This window comes from Engystomops pustulosus, chromosome 5 (genome assembly GCF_040894005.1).
Source record: "Engystomops pustulosus chromosome 5, aEngPut4.maternal, whole genome shotgun sequence".
In the NCBI taxonomy this organism is placed as follows: Eukaryota; Metazoa; Chordata; class Amphibia; order Anura; family Leptodactylidae; genus Engystomops; species Engystomops pustulosus.
In genome coordinates this window covers 29248489-29261002 of record NC_092415.1, presented here as the reverse complement: position 1 = coordinate 29261002, position 12514 = coordinate 29248489, and the positions used below count along the sequence as shown (strand labels likewise).

The 12514-nt window shown below is 43.8% G+C and overlaps 1 protein-coding gene across 2 annotated transcripts; it reads left to right on the top strand.

The window, feature by feature from the left end:
- Positions 1-12302, top strand: LOC140132559 (polyadenylate-binding protein 1-like). Of its 2 annotated transcripts, none has more exons than XM_072151478.1 (17): positions 1-84; positions 1197-1394; positions 4001-4194; positions 4266-4381; positions 4639-4775; positions 4869-4963; positions 6844-6981; positions 7056-7151; positions 7260-7532; positions 8032-8107; positions 8797-8907; positions 10160-10305; positions 10397-10469; positions 10552-10682; positions 10765-11254; positions 11331-11461; positions 11547-12302. In XM_072151478.1, exons 2-17 carry the CDS (start codon positions 1208-1210, stop codon positions 11637-11639), a joined length of 2487 nt encoding a protein of 828 aa, XP_072007579.1. In that variant the 5' UTR covers positions 1-84; positions 1197-1207; the 3' UTR covers positions 11640-12302. The 2 variants fall into 2 exon arrangements, with proteins under 2 accessions (XP_072007579.1, XP_072007578.1); XM_072151477.1 differs by having other exon boundaries at positions 10394-10469.
- The last annotated feature ends 212 nt before the right edge of the window (positions 12303-12514 follow it).

Below are 12514 nucleotides of genomic sequence, written 5' to 3'. Positions count from 1 at the left end.
TGGCATGGGCATTGGCATGTGGCAGCCAAGCGGTGCCCTGGTGACAGTTTAACAGAAGTGGTTATCTGGAGAGGAGCACATCAGGTATCTATCACCACTTATATCTAAATTTACCTATTCTGATAGTCCAAATGGCAGCAAGACTAAAGTATATGCTGCCCCATAAACATAAAAATTCTAATTTCCAAAATAAACCTTTGAAGATCCCTGAAATCCTTCACCAGTTACATCATGTTAGTTATTTTCTATTAAGCCTCCCTACGAGAGGTAATGTTATATCTTTACTTGATCCCCCTCCGAATCGTCAGATGTCCAAAAAACGAATCAACCCCTTACTCTGTAGACCCATTACTTCTTGAATAGAAGCCTCGGGGAGCTAGTAATCTCTCTGACCAAGGTGGCTTCAAATTTTTGAGCTCAGTAAAGCACAGATGTGTTCTTAAGAAAAATAAAACAGTGCCACTCTTGTTCGGTGACCATGTGCGGTATTGCAGTCAAGTCTTTTTTAAAGAGGTTATGATAGAATACAGACCAGTGGAGAACAAAGTAGCCGTGTTTTTGTTGCAATCTTATATCTCATTTGGCAATCAGTCCTATGGTGGAGGATGTAAAAATGCTCCTGTGACTACATCTATCAGGTACTGAGATTATTACTGCCTTTTTGCATATGTAAAGGGGTTGTCCGGAGGTTGAAAAACATGGCTGCTATCCAGGGCCGGCGCCAGCACTGGGCTTACCTGGGCAAGTGCTGGGGCTCAGAACTGCTGGGGGGGGGGGGGGGGTTGGGGCACATAAGGCTGTAAATAAGGAATCCATTGGGGGAAGGGGGCTTATACAGAAGGGGGCTGTTTGGGATGATAAACTAAGGAATATATTAGCAGGAGACTGTTTTAGTTTCTGAATTTGGAATGCAGCCACGTGAGTTCATTGCAAAGGGGCCAACTGAGGCTCTGTCGCCAAGTGGCCTACTGATACTTGGAGCCGACGCTGGTATTATCCAAAAACTGCGCCCCTAGTGATGTTTTGTGCCGGTATTGCATCTCAGCTGTATAGAAAGAAAGAAGTGAAAGGAGCTGAGATGTAATACTGGCACAATACATGGCGCTGTTTTTGGAAGAAATCAGTCATGCAGACCATACAGCCACTTAAAGAGTGTACTGATTAGCAATTTTTCCTTCCAATCTCTCTTATTTTAGCGACATAAATAATGCCTGCCCTCAGCTGTAACGCAACTTCTCTATATGTGGGGGACCTCCAGACCGAGGTGACGGAGGCCATGCTGTATGAAAAGTTCAGTCCTGCCGGTCACATATCATCCATCAGAGTATGCAGGGACAAGATCACCCGACAGTCTCTGGGTTATGCCTATATCAACTTCCAGCAGCCGGCGGATGGTAAGTACAATGACATCTCTGTATGTAGACCAGGCTACGCTGTGCATAGAAAAACATAAAGTATGACAAACTGATGGATCCAAAGGATAGATTAGCTATTGATTATATACAGGGGCGATTTTGTATCTGGATGAGGCTGGTGGGATGTAGATTTACCTGGATCGGTTGTTGAAATAACAGCAGGTTTAGTGAACCAAGGATGGACGCATTAACCTAATTACCCCTTAGGCCTCATGCACACGACCCTATATTTTTTCCGGGAGCTAGCGGCTGTCTCACGTCACCCATAGGGGGACATGTATCACTCCTATTGCTTCCTTTTTCTTTTTTTTCAAGCAACTTTTTGTGAGACTTTTTGCAGGCGCAGAATCAAGCAGCGCCCCAAAGTTATCTGCCTCCAGGATGTAATGCAGTAGCCATATTTATCTTTGTAGCCCAGATGTTTTTCAACTTGTGCAATTTTTGGGCTTGGAATTGACCCATTCTTGTGCCTAATAAGTCGCAAAACAGAGCATGTTAGACACAGGGGCACATGTATCATAGTTTTTCGTCTGCCACTTTTTCAAGTTTCCTGAAGTCGGCCTGCTTAATCATTGCAATGTATCTTAAGTTTTTGCCCTTTGTGATACATGTGACGAGTCGCCTATTTAGTCTCACTCCAAATAGTAGCTCCCAAAAGTAAGTCTGGGTCTAGCGTGCTCTGATTTGAGACTTATTAGGCGCAAGAATGGGACAATTCCAAGCCCAAAAGTCGCACAAGTTGCACAAACATTTGGGCTACAAAGAGAAATACGGGCACTGCATTATATGCTTGAGGCAGATAACTTTGGTACGCTACTTGATTCTGCAGTCTCAAACTGCAAAAAGTCTCACAAAAAGTCACACAAAAAAGTAAAAAGAAAGCAATAGGAGTGATAGATGCCCTGCCTCCCCCCCGACTTACTTTTAGTAAACTACTATTTGGGACTAAAAAGTCGGACACCGCAAAAAGTCTCAAAAGTGACACTAAACAGCCAACTCATCACATGTATCACAAAGGGATTAAGTAGGGCAGCTTCAGGAAACTTGAAAAAGTGGCAGCCGAAAAACTAGACTTCTATTGGGCACAGTTTGGTGAAATACAGTGCAATCACCTTGCCTCACCATGACCAAGCCAACAGGCCATGCCGAAAATTATTAAGCAGGTTCTATTCCCTGTAGGTTGGAGAAAAAAGGAAAAAGGATTCTTGCAGCTCTCACTGAAATGCAGTAAGTCCATTAAAACCGCATCCACAGAAGTACCATATAGGCAGAAATAGGTCGGACCTATGCGTTTCGACAAAAAGTCCACCTCTGATCACCAAAAAAAAAAAAAAAAATCAACAACAATTTAGGAAGAAAGTACAGACAGAGGATTATAAAAACCAGAGTAAATGGAGAAGGAAGCACTTTTCTATGACAAGATGTGCTCCAAACTTTCTTGTAGTGACTTCTACTATTGATTTATGTAAAGTTTGTTGACAAGTTATTAACCATTTAATATACTGTTCTAGTGGTCATACATGAGGGTTTCTAAGGTGAGTTTTGCCATTTTTATTTTTATTATTTTTTTGCTATCATTCTGGCCTTTTTTTGTCCAAAATTTTCCTCTGCCAGTTGATGCCCTTTAAATAGAAAAATTCTGCCACCACTGGGTTGCCACTAGGTGGAGCTCAGTAGCCTTCTGCATACTGTTATGATTGTTTTTTGTTTGTATTTGATTTAAAACAAAACAGTATGCAGTAAGCTCTTCACAATGGTGACCAGAGGTTAGAGGGAATCTGTCAGTGGGTTTTTATCATACACAGCTGCAGACAGTGTTTTACGTATTGTTCCTGGAGATTTGTTTTGTTAGTAGGAGAAGGACTGTAGCTCCCAGGATTGTAGCTTCAGCAAGATTGCTGGGAGTGTATACTTCCATTACTAAAGTGCCTTGCATTGAGCTGCTCCACAGTCTCTCTAGCTCAGTGCACAGAACAAAGTGTACAGCAGTGTGAGGACACGTTCCCATTGCACATGGAGGAGTCACAATCTTTGAATCCTTCTGCTGCAGAAAGAGTTCATATAGGGATATTTTGGACAGTAAACTACCAGCCAATAAGAACCTGTGAAAGGTTCATTGTCACAAATTCCCTTGACAGAATCCCTTTGAATGGGTTTTCCAGGAATAGGAAAAGCGCCCAAGGAATCGGTGTTGAAGTGGGAAAAAAAACTTACTTACATGCTCTTGAATCGCTCAGTTACTTCTGTTTTGGGCCTTGATTTTGGGAACCACTTCAGCCAAAGAGTTGACTTCTTAAACCAGGGCACAACAAAGGAAGGAAAAACCATGGAAAACAGAAGTTTATCCTTATCCGAGGAGGCCAATCATTGGTTGAAGCGGGTCCCCTGACACCTAAGAACATCAGAAGTCAGAAGTAGCTGAAGAGGAACTGGTGCTGGATATGTATGCATCCTATTTATCCCATCCCAGCCCCTTGGGCATTTCCATACTCCTGGAAAAACCCTTTAAGCATAGTGTTTACCAGCGATTTCAACAAACCGTACAGAGTATGTTTCCATAAAAACACACTTTTTCCCCCTACCAGCGGAGCGTGTTCTGGATACAATGAACTTCGAAGACATGAAGGGTAGACCAATGCGCCTTATGTGGTGCCAACGTGACCCATCCATTAGAAAGAGCGGGGTTGGCAATGTTTTTATCAAAAACCTGGAAAAATCAATTGACAGTAAACTGCTGTACGATACCTTCTCCGCATTCGGTAGCATCCTGTCGTGTAAGGTAAGACAACCTACAGATATGGAGCCAGTCTGTATAGTATTGCAGAGATTCACTAACCTTAGGTGTTGTAGGTCGTGTGTGATGAAAATGGATCTAAAGGCTACGGGTTTGTACATTTCCAAACCCAGGAATCGGCCCAGCAAGCCATTGACTCCCTGAATGGGATGCTCCTAAATGAACAGAAAGTGTAAGTATACAAAGAATTCACAATAATGAATAATCATCTATGTACATTTTTACATAGTAGCGGACCTATGATGGTGTCATGTTTGGGGAGAGGTGTGTGTCCTGCTCTTGTTCTTCTGAAAGCAGGAGAACAAATTTTGAAGACATAAGAGACTGTGCTGATCTCCAGGGAAAATGATGATGATTTTGATGTTCCATTCAAATGTGTCTTTAGTAAGTCAAAACTATGAAAAGATTATTTTTGTGCATTCCATAAAGGTTCATTGGACATTTCAAGTCCCGTAAAGAACGGGAACCTGAACTTCTTACCAGAGCCATGTTCACAAATGTCTACATCAAGAACTTTGGGGAAAATATGGATGATGAACGGCTCAAAGGATTGTTCGGCGTATACGGTAAAGATTATGTGTGAAGTCACATTCATTATCTGTCAGATGGTTGTGCATAGATTGTCTGTGTTCTAAATCTGTGTAATAATTTCCCTTTAGGGCCTACACTGAGTGTTAAAGTTATGACCGATGAAACTGGGAAGTCCAAAGGATTTGGCTTTGTCTGCTTTGAGAAACACGAGGATGCACTAAGAGTGAGACAGAGACTCCAAATTTTATGTCTTAATCTAACCATATAAATCAGATAACTCTCAACCAAACACTCAGACCATGCCATATACACCAGGAGAGGTTGCCACATGGATACCTTTCACCAGTGCGGGGGCTACTCCTAATTCCCTTTGTTGGATCATAAATACAGATTTAGGTCACTAGCTGGTTATGTAGGCTACAATATAGAGGCCGTTGATGGCTGTTTGTTATTTTCTTACATCCTGGGACCAATAGTAAAAATAAAAGTTAATCCCACACAACCCGTTTAAAATGGAGGGTCAGGCAATTTATTATTTATAATCTGTTTTAAATATGAGCTTTCACCATTTAACCCCCATGTGTGAACTTCACTGCTGGACAACAAGGAGGACACTGACTCTTGGAGCAGTCTAAGGTTGCGTTCATATATGGATGCCATAAAGTGGCATCCGTCCCCCATAGCCTCTAGTTGCTTCCTGTGACCAAATACTGCATCTGCCAGCAGAAATAGACTGGACTGCTCATAAAGTGTTGTGGTTGGATGCAAAAAGGAGTCCTCCACCTGTTATTTGTATGGACAAGTTAAAGGGAACCGGTCATCAGAAATTGACCTAGTAAACCACTACTAGCACCGTATGTCATCAAGCAGCTGAACACCTTCTAGATCATGTCTAGTTCATGGCCTGAGTGTTATGGCAATGTCCAGAAAATCAACTTGAAGTGACATGTTATTTGGTTGTATAAGTCAAGGGTTTTACACTGTAGAGTTTAACACTGAATTCAAGCTTTCATCACTTCAGAAAGCCCTCTTTAATGCCGTTGATGTTCCTATATCCAGACACATCACTAACCAGATTTCCTTCATTCTGAGGTGAGGAGAGCTTGACTTCAGTGCTGATCTCTCCACCACCATGACTTTACACAACCAGTTTACAACTCACTTTAAAGTTGATTTTGTGGATGATGCCACCACACTGAGCCATGAAAGAAGACAGGATCTGGAATATGTTAATCTGCTTCACAACATATTAGTAATGGTTAATTAGGTCAATTTCTTATGACAGGTTCCCTTTAAGCCTCTATATTGAGGCCCTTCCTGACTAATATGCTTTCCAAAAAAACGAGATGAGAATGTATGCTAGTAGTGATGAGTGGACCCATTGAATTCCAGGTTCAGCTGGGGGCACACACCAACATGTATGTGTGCCTGCTTTACTGTGGTTGATTCTGGTGGGAGATTTTCATTAAAGGGGTTGTCCTGTCGTAGCAAGTTATCTCCTATCCACACAATAGAGCCTAACTTGCAGATCGATGGGGATCCCAGTGATGGGACCCCCACAGATGACGAAAACAAGGGACCGATGTACCCCTGTCATTTCCCTAAGATGACCCAAGCATCCACGCGATCAGTGGCTCCGGTCATCTCACAGAAGGAACAGGCAGAGGTAGAGCAAACAAATAGGGTGAGGACTGGCGGGGCCAACTTTAAACAGTATTCCGGCAAAAATCTGGATCATACACGCCTAAACAGGTAGAGGTCAGTATTAGACAAAAAGATAGACTAAAAGTAAACCCTTTGTTGGATTGGAAGTGAACTTCGAACCTTATCGATTAGGCACCTTCCAATGGGTTCTGATGTCCAGAGGTCTTTAGAGCGCAGGGGCAATTGAACAATGTGGCATTATGGGCAGGTAAAATACATAGCTGGCAAAAGTTAAGCATCGTCCTCCAGATACTTTTATGCCAAGGTTAGGCAGGCACCCTCTCCTGGTGAATTGGACAAAGAGAGGCTCTGGGAAGTGTCTTGATCTCCTTCAGTGCGGAATCCCATTCTCAGGATCCAAGGAGTAAAGTACTGTCACTATTTCTGTTATTCCTTAAGGCTGTGGATGAAATGAATGGTAAGAATGTGAATGGTAAACCCATATATGTCGGAAGAGCCCAGAAGAAGGGGGAGAGACAAGCCGAACTCAGGAGGAAGTTTGAGCAGATACAGCAGGAACGCATCACCAGAACTCAGGTGAGTAGCATCACATCTTCCATGTGTGATATCTTAAATGTCCATGTTTCTAATGAAGATTTCCTTGTTTTTAGGGCATCAACCTCTACATTAAAAATCTTGCAGATTGCATTGATGACAGACGGCTCTATCAAGTGTTTTGCCCTTATGGTACCATCACCAGCGCTAAGGTGAGCCTAGGTTATTTCGGTCTTTATAACCCAATGTGAATGATAGATCTTTTTGCCTATGTTTTATGATGAGGAGGGCCACAACTTCCCTGTGGTGTAATATTTCAGGTGATGATGGACGGTAAACGCAGCAAAGGCTTTGGTTTCGTCTGCTTCTCCAACCCCCAAGAAGCAGCCAAAGCCGTCACCGAGATGAACGGTAGGATCATAGCCTCCAAGCCCTTGTACGTTGCCCTGGCACAGCGCAAGAAGGAGCGTCAAGCTAATCTGGCCGCCCAGTTTCTGCAGAAGATGGATCATATTCAAACGCTGCCGAACCAAGGCACCAACATTTACCAGCCGCAACCACAACCAAACTATTTAATGACTCCCACTCCTCAGGTAGATCATAAATCTACGAAAAGTTTATATACATTGAATGGTTTTATTGGGATTTATTGTCCGAGATAAACAAAATACAGCTGCTTACGGTGTTGGAAACAGCACCACACTTATTCACAGGATGTATCTGGTATTGCAGGTCAACTCCAATGAGCACAGACAAGACGGTATTTGTGATAGAAAGCAGCCGCGTTTTTACAATGCTGGACACCCTTTTCAAGGGGGGTTGTATAAAGTTAGATTGATTTCCCCTAATGGGTGGAATAAAATCTGAATTCAACTGCTAGGGCCCCCAGCAGTCATGTCATGAGGACCCCCAACAGGGGGGTGGTAGTACATAGGCTAGACCTACAGCTCTATCAGTTAGTGAGAACGGGACTCATTCTCATTATCAATGGCAGTCAGACCCCCACAGATCAGATTGTTAAGTCCTGACGACAGGAAAGGGGGTAACAATCAAACTTGATACAACCCCTTTAAATCCTTGTTTTACCCTTAGGCCCAGAACCATGCAGCATATTATCCTTACGGACAGATATCGCAGGCTTTGCCGAGCCATAGCTGGACACCACAAGGTACGTTCACTGCAAATTATCTTCCCTATAGAGTGAACTCCTTCCAAAAGTAATTAATATAAATACAGTGGGGAAGATTTATCAGAAGTGTCCAAGAGCAAAACTGTTCTACCAATCAATCAGAGCTCAGCTTTCATTTTTCCACAGTTGTTTGATTGATTGCCATGGGAAATTAGAACAGTTCTGCTCTCTGAAATTTCGGATGAATCCCCCTCACTTAATGGGGCACATCTACTTACCCGTCCCGTTGGCGCCACCAATCTGAAATGTCCGACGAGGATTCGGAGCTGCCGCGATTCACTAAGATTGGGCGTCCAATTTCCTGCATGTGCTGCTTCCCCCGCTGAGGTCCGCCGGAGTTCACCATCTTCTTCCTGGTGTATGTGAGTGCTGATCTTGCGACACAATTTGGTTTTTAAATTCCGTGGTTTGTCCGAATCAATGGGCTTGTCCGACGTCCACGCCCCCCGATTTGTGGCGCATGCCAGCTGGCGCCGATGCGTCACAATGCGATTGCGTGCAATTCAGGGCAAATCAGAAAAAATTGCAAAACCCGACGGAAATGCGTCCAACGGACCCTTAGTAAATGTGCCCCTATATGTATGTTAGAGTGCATGAACGCTATGTTTTATTACTTATTTCCTCAGTATTTTTCAAGTTCTGGAAACTCAGTTTTTGTCCATTCACAGCTTTCCATAATGTGCCGAGAACCATCAGACTAGCCTCATCCAGACTGTCCTCTTACAGCACAATGAGGCCAGCTGCTCCAGCCCCACGCGTTGTAACCGTTCAGCGATTAGGTAAAAGATTGAACCGCTCATATCCTTGCCTTTCACAGGGATCACTTATTACGTATGGCTTATTACGAAAAGAAAGGGAACCTGTAAGCAGAAATTCATATAAACTACTACCAATATGTTGTCAAGCAGATTGACCCCATCCAGATTTGTTTCTTTCATGGCCCAGTGTGGTGGCATCATGCAGTAAATCTGATTTTATTAAATTGGTTGTATGAAGTCAAGGAGGTGGAGGGTTTAGCACTGGAGTCAAGCTCTCCCCACCTCAAATTACTCCCTCTGCTCCGAGTGACATCATTCACAAGGCTTCTGGAGAGCTGGTCATGATGCCCATGGACACAGGACCATCAAATACAGCGAAGGGGGTGAGCGGGACTTCAGTGCTAAACTGTCCACCTTTCTTTCTTTACATAACCAATTTACATCTCACTTCAAAGTTTTTTTTCTGGATGATGCCACCACTCTCATGACAGAAACACAATCTAAAAAGATAATATTCACTTAATTATTTATTAGGACATATTCTGGATACAGAATGGGTTTTCCAGGAATTCTGGAAAACCTCATTGGGCCAAAGCATGGGTAGGAAAAACAACAGTGTCCCTAACCAACTGTGGCTTCAGCATTGCAGTGGTGCTTTCAGTCTTCAGGACTTTGGTCAATCTGTTGCCTCCTCTGACCACGGCCGTTACTTGTCAGCCAAAAAACCGATGCCCTATGGTCACACATATGTGGCATATGTACCAAACATTGCGGCTCCGCGACCACAGAACACAAACCCAGACTTCAGTCAGAAGTCCAAGTTTGGTTCGTCCCCCCCCCTGACTTGTAACACCTGCAATCATTGCTGGCACCCCTCTCAGGTTTTATCCTTTACATATAGCAGGCAAAGCAGCCTGCAGAGAAATGATCCTCGCCAATATGGCAGCACACATGTGCGCGGCTATTTTCACGAGGATCCTTGTGTCCTGTGACCTCACCGGGATTGACAAAATTGCATTGGCAATTATATGCAGCGTCCGGCTTTGCCTTTGGGGTGTGCAAAGGATAATACCCACGATCGGTGCCGGCACCAGTGAGTGGGCAGACCCATTTGAAGCGGTTTTGGATTTGGGTTTGTGGGTCCGCTTGTCACTATTGGCAAACCTGCCTGCCCTCTAAAGAGGGACGTCACATTGTACAATACTCTTTTGTACTGTGTTGAAGTTGTTGCCACTGTTTGCATTTATTGATATGTTATTATTTTTCCGTACAGCAAATATCCCACGTCCCGCAATAGAACCCCATCCCGCCCATGTTGTTGCTCCAGCCACGGCCGCTTGCTCTGTTCCTCAGTATCAGTACTCCGCAGCAGTTTGTCAGCAGCAGTACACTATTCAGCCACAAGTTGCTGTACAGCAGGTGACTTAATTAGAACCTAATAATAGTCATCGGGTTCTTCTTAAATAAAATGTTAATGTAATTTGATATCTTCTGTACGTTTTGCCAGCAGCCCACTGTCTTTATGGAAGAACCGCCGACTACCTCTATGTTGCCTCCTCCACTTGACCAGAAGCAAATGCTGGGTAGGTATATACTAGACCGAACTGCCATCTCAATTGCATTGTGAAAGAATATAACACGTGACGTAGGAGTCTTTGGTTTTAGGCGAGCGTCTCTTCCCTCTAATTGAAGCCATGCACCCATCGCTAGGGGCAAAGATTACCGGGATGCTGCTGGATCTGGACCACTCTATAGTTCTCTACATGCTGGAATCTCCAGAATTTCTGCGTTCTAAGGTTTGGTTTGCAGCCATATTGCAGTCTAATGCACACATTCATGTATAAATATTAAGCAGTATTATGGTGGTCTGTATTTCAGGTCGATGAGGCTGTTGCTATGTTGCAAGCACATCAGCAGCAAACGATAGGATCACAAGCCATGGCTGTTCCTCAGCAGTCCATGGCCGTTCCTCAGCAGTCCATGGCCGTTCCTCAGCAGTCCATGGCCGTTCCTCAGCAGTCCATGGCCGTTCCTCAGCAGTCCATGGCCGTTCCTCAGCAGTCCATGGCCGTTCCTCAGCAGTCCATTGCCATTCCTCAGCAATCTATGGCCGCTCCTCAGCAGTGCATGGCCGCTCCTCAGCAGAGCATGGCCGCTCCTCAGCAGAGCATGGCCGCTTCTCAGCAGAGCATGGCCGCACCTCAGCAGTGCATGGACGTTCCTCAGCAGTGCATGGATGTTCCTCAGCAGTCCAACGCTATTCCTCAGCAGCCTATATGTGTTGTACATCCAGAAGAAACATCGGCTACCTCCATAGTGGTCGCTCCTCCTCCCCCACCTCCTCCAGTTGACCAGAAGCAAATGTTGGGTATGTATAGTTGCATAATAGATCCATGTCACGTCTGGAAGGACATAGCTTCTGACATGTTGGTCTTTGATTTTAGGCGAGCGGCTCTTCTCTCTTATCCAACCCATGCTCCCATCGCTTGCGGCAAAAGTCACTGGGATGTTGCTAGAGCTGGATAACGCTGAGGTTCTCCACATGCTGGAGTCGCCAGAATTTCTGTGCACCAAGGTATATTATTTAACATACAGCGTAGTGTACACTTTATTATCGAGACCCTCACAACCACGAAGTAACATGTGCTCCCTTATTCCAGGTCAATGAAGCTGTTGGTGTTCTTCAGGAGTATCAGGCTACACAAGTGGTGCACCAAGTCGTGAACAATGCCGTGATGGTGGCGGCTGTCTAACACGTTTCCGTACTTTTCCTTTTTCAGGTTTTAGAAATTAGATTGCAGGTTGCAGACGAGTTGTAGGTTATGCTCATATCACGTTGATGTCATCTGCTGAGCGGATTCACGTAACGGATATGCGAAGAATGAATACAGATTGGTGACAATAACAGATTTCAATGTTAAATTAAAAAAATAACCCCAGTTCTGCAAATAGAAGTGTGGTTACACCTTCCATCATTATAGCTGAACTTTGGTTGCGTCATGTCTAATAGACGCCATGTCATGAGAGCCAGGGTTCCTTCCACTCACCACTCGCGGCTCTGGAGCTGTCCGTAAATTCTTGGCTACTCCGGGCAGCGCCATCGAAGTAACCAGAAAGCGCTGAGCATGTTCAACCACGTCTCCTCTCCCTACAGTCATTAGACAGGGACCAAAGTCCCCCCTTTTCAAGACAGATGCAGGTTCCAGAACTGGGACTGCATCTATAGGACAATTATGGCCTTCCCACTTATAGGAAATAGGAATTTTTTAAAATATATTTTTATACCTTTATATGTCAAAACATTTTTTTATTATTTGTATACTTTTCTATTTGTGTCATTTTTCTCTTTTCATTGTACAAAATTGTATAAAGTTGTAAATTGTATAAATAAATTTCTACTGTACTTGTGTGATTAATCCTACAGAACTGTAGTGTAGTGGTAGCTAGTTTGTTGCAGGGCATAAATTAGAAATAACTGGGTACAGTAAATCAGTAAATCATTGATATAATTTGTGTTATACATTTTTTCAATACACTTTTTGTTTCAATTCATCATGGTTTTCTAGATCTCTGCTTGCTGTTCTTCTATAGGAAGCTTCTCTAATTCCTTCCAGTGAATATAATCTGA

Coding starts and splice junctions, on each gene's coding strand:
- LOC140132559 (XM_072151477.1), top strand. CDS start 1,208: ATGCCTGCCCTCAGCTGTAACGCAACTTCTCTATATGTGGGGGACCTC. Junction 6,982..7,055: donor AACGCATCACCAGAACTCAG/GTGAGTAGCATC, acceptor CCTTGTTTTTAG/GGCATCAACCTCTACATTAA. Junction 8,908..10,159: donor TGTAACCGTTCAGCGATTAG/GTAAAAGATTGA, acceptor TTTTCCGTACAG/CAAATATCCCACGTCCCGCA.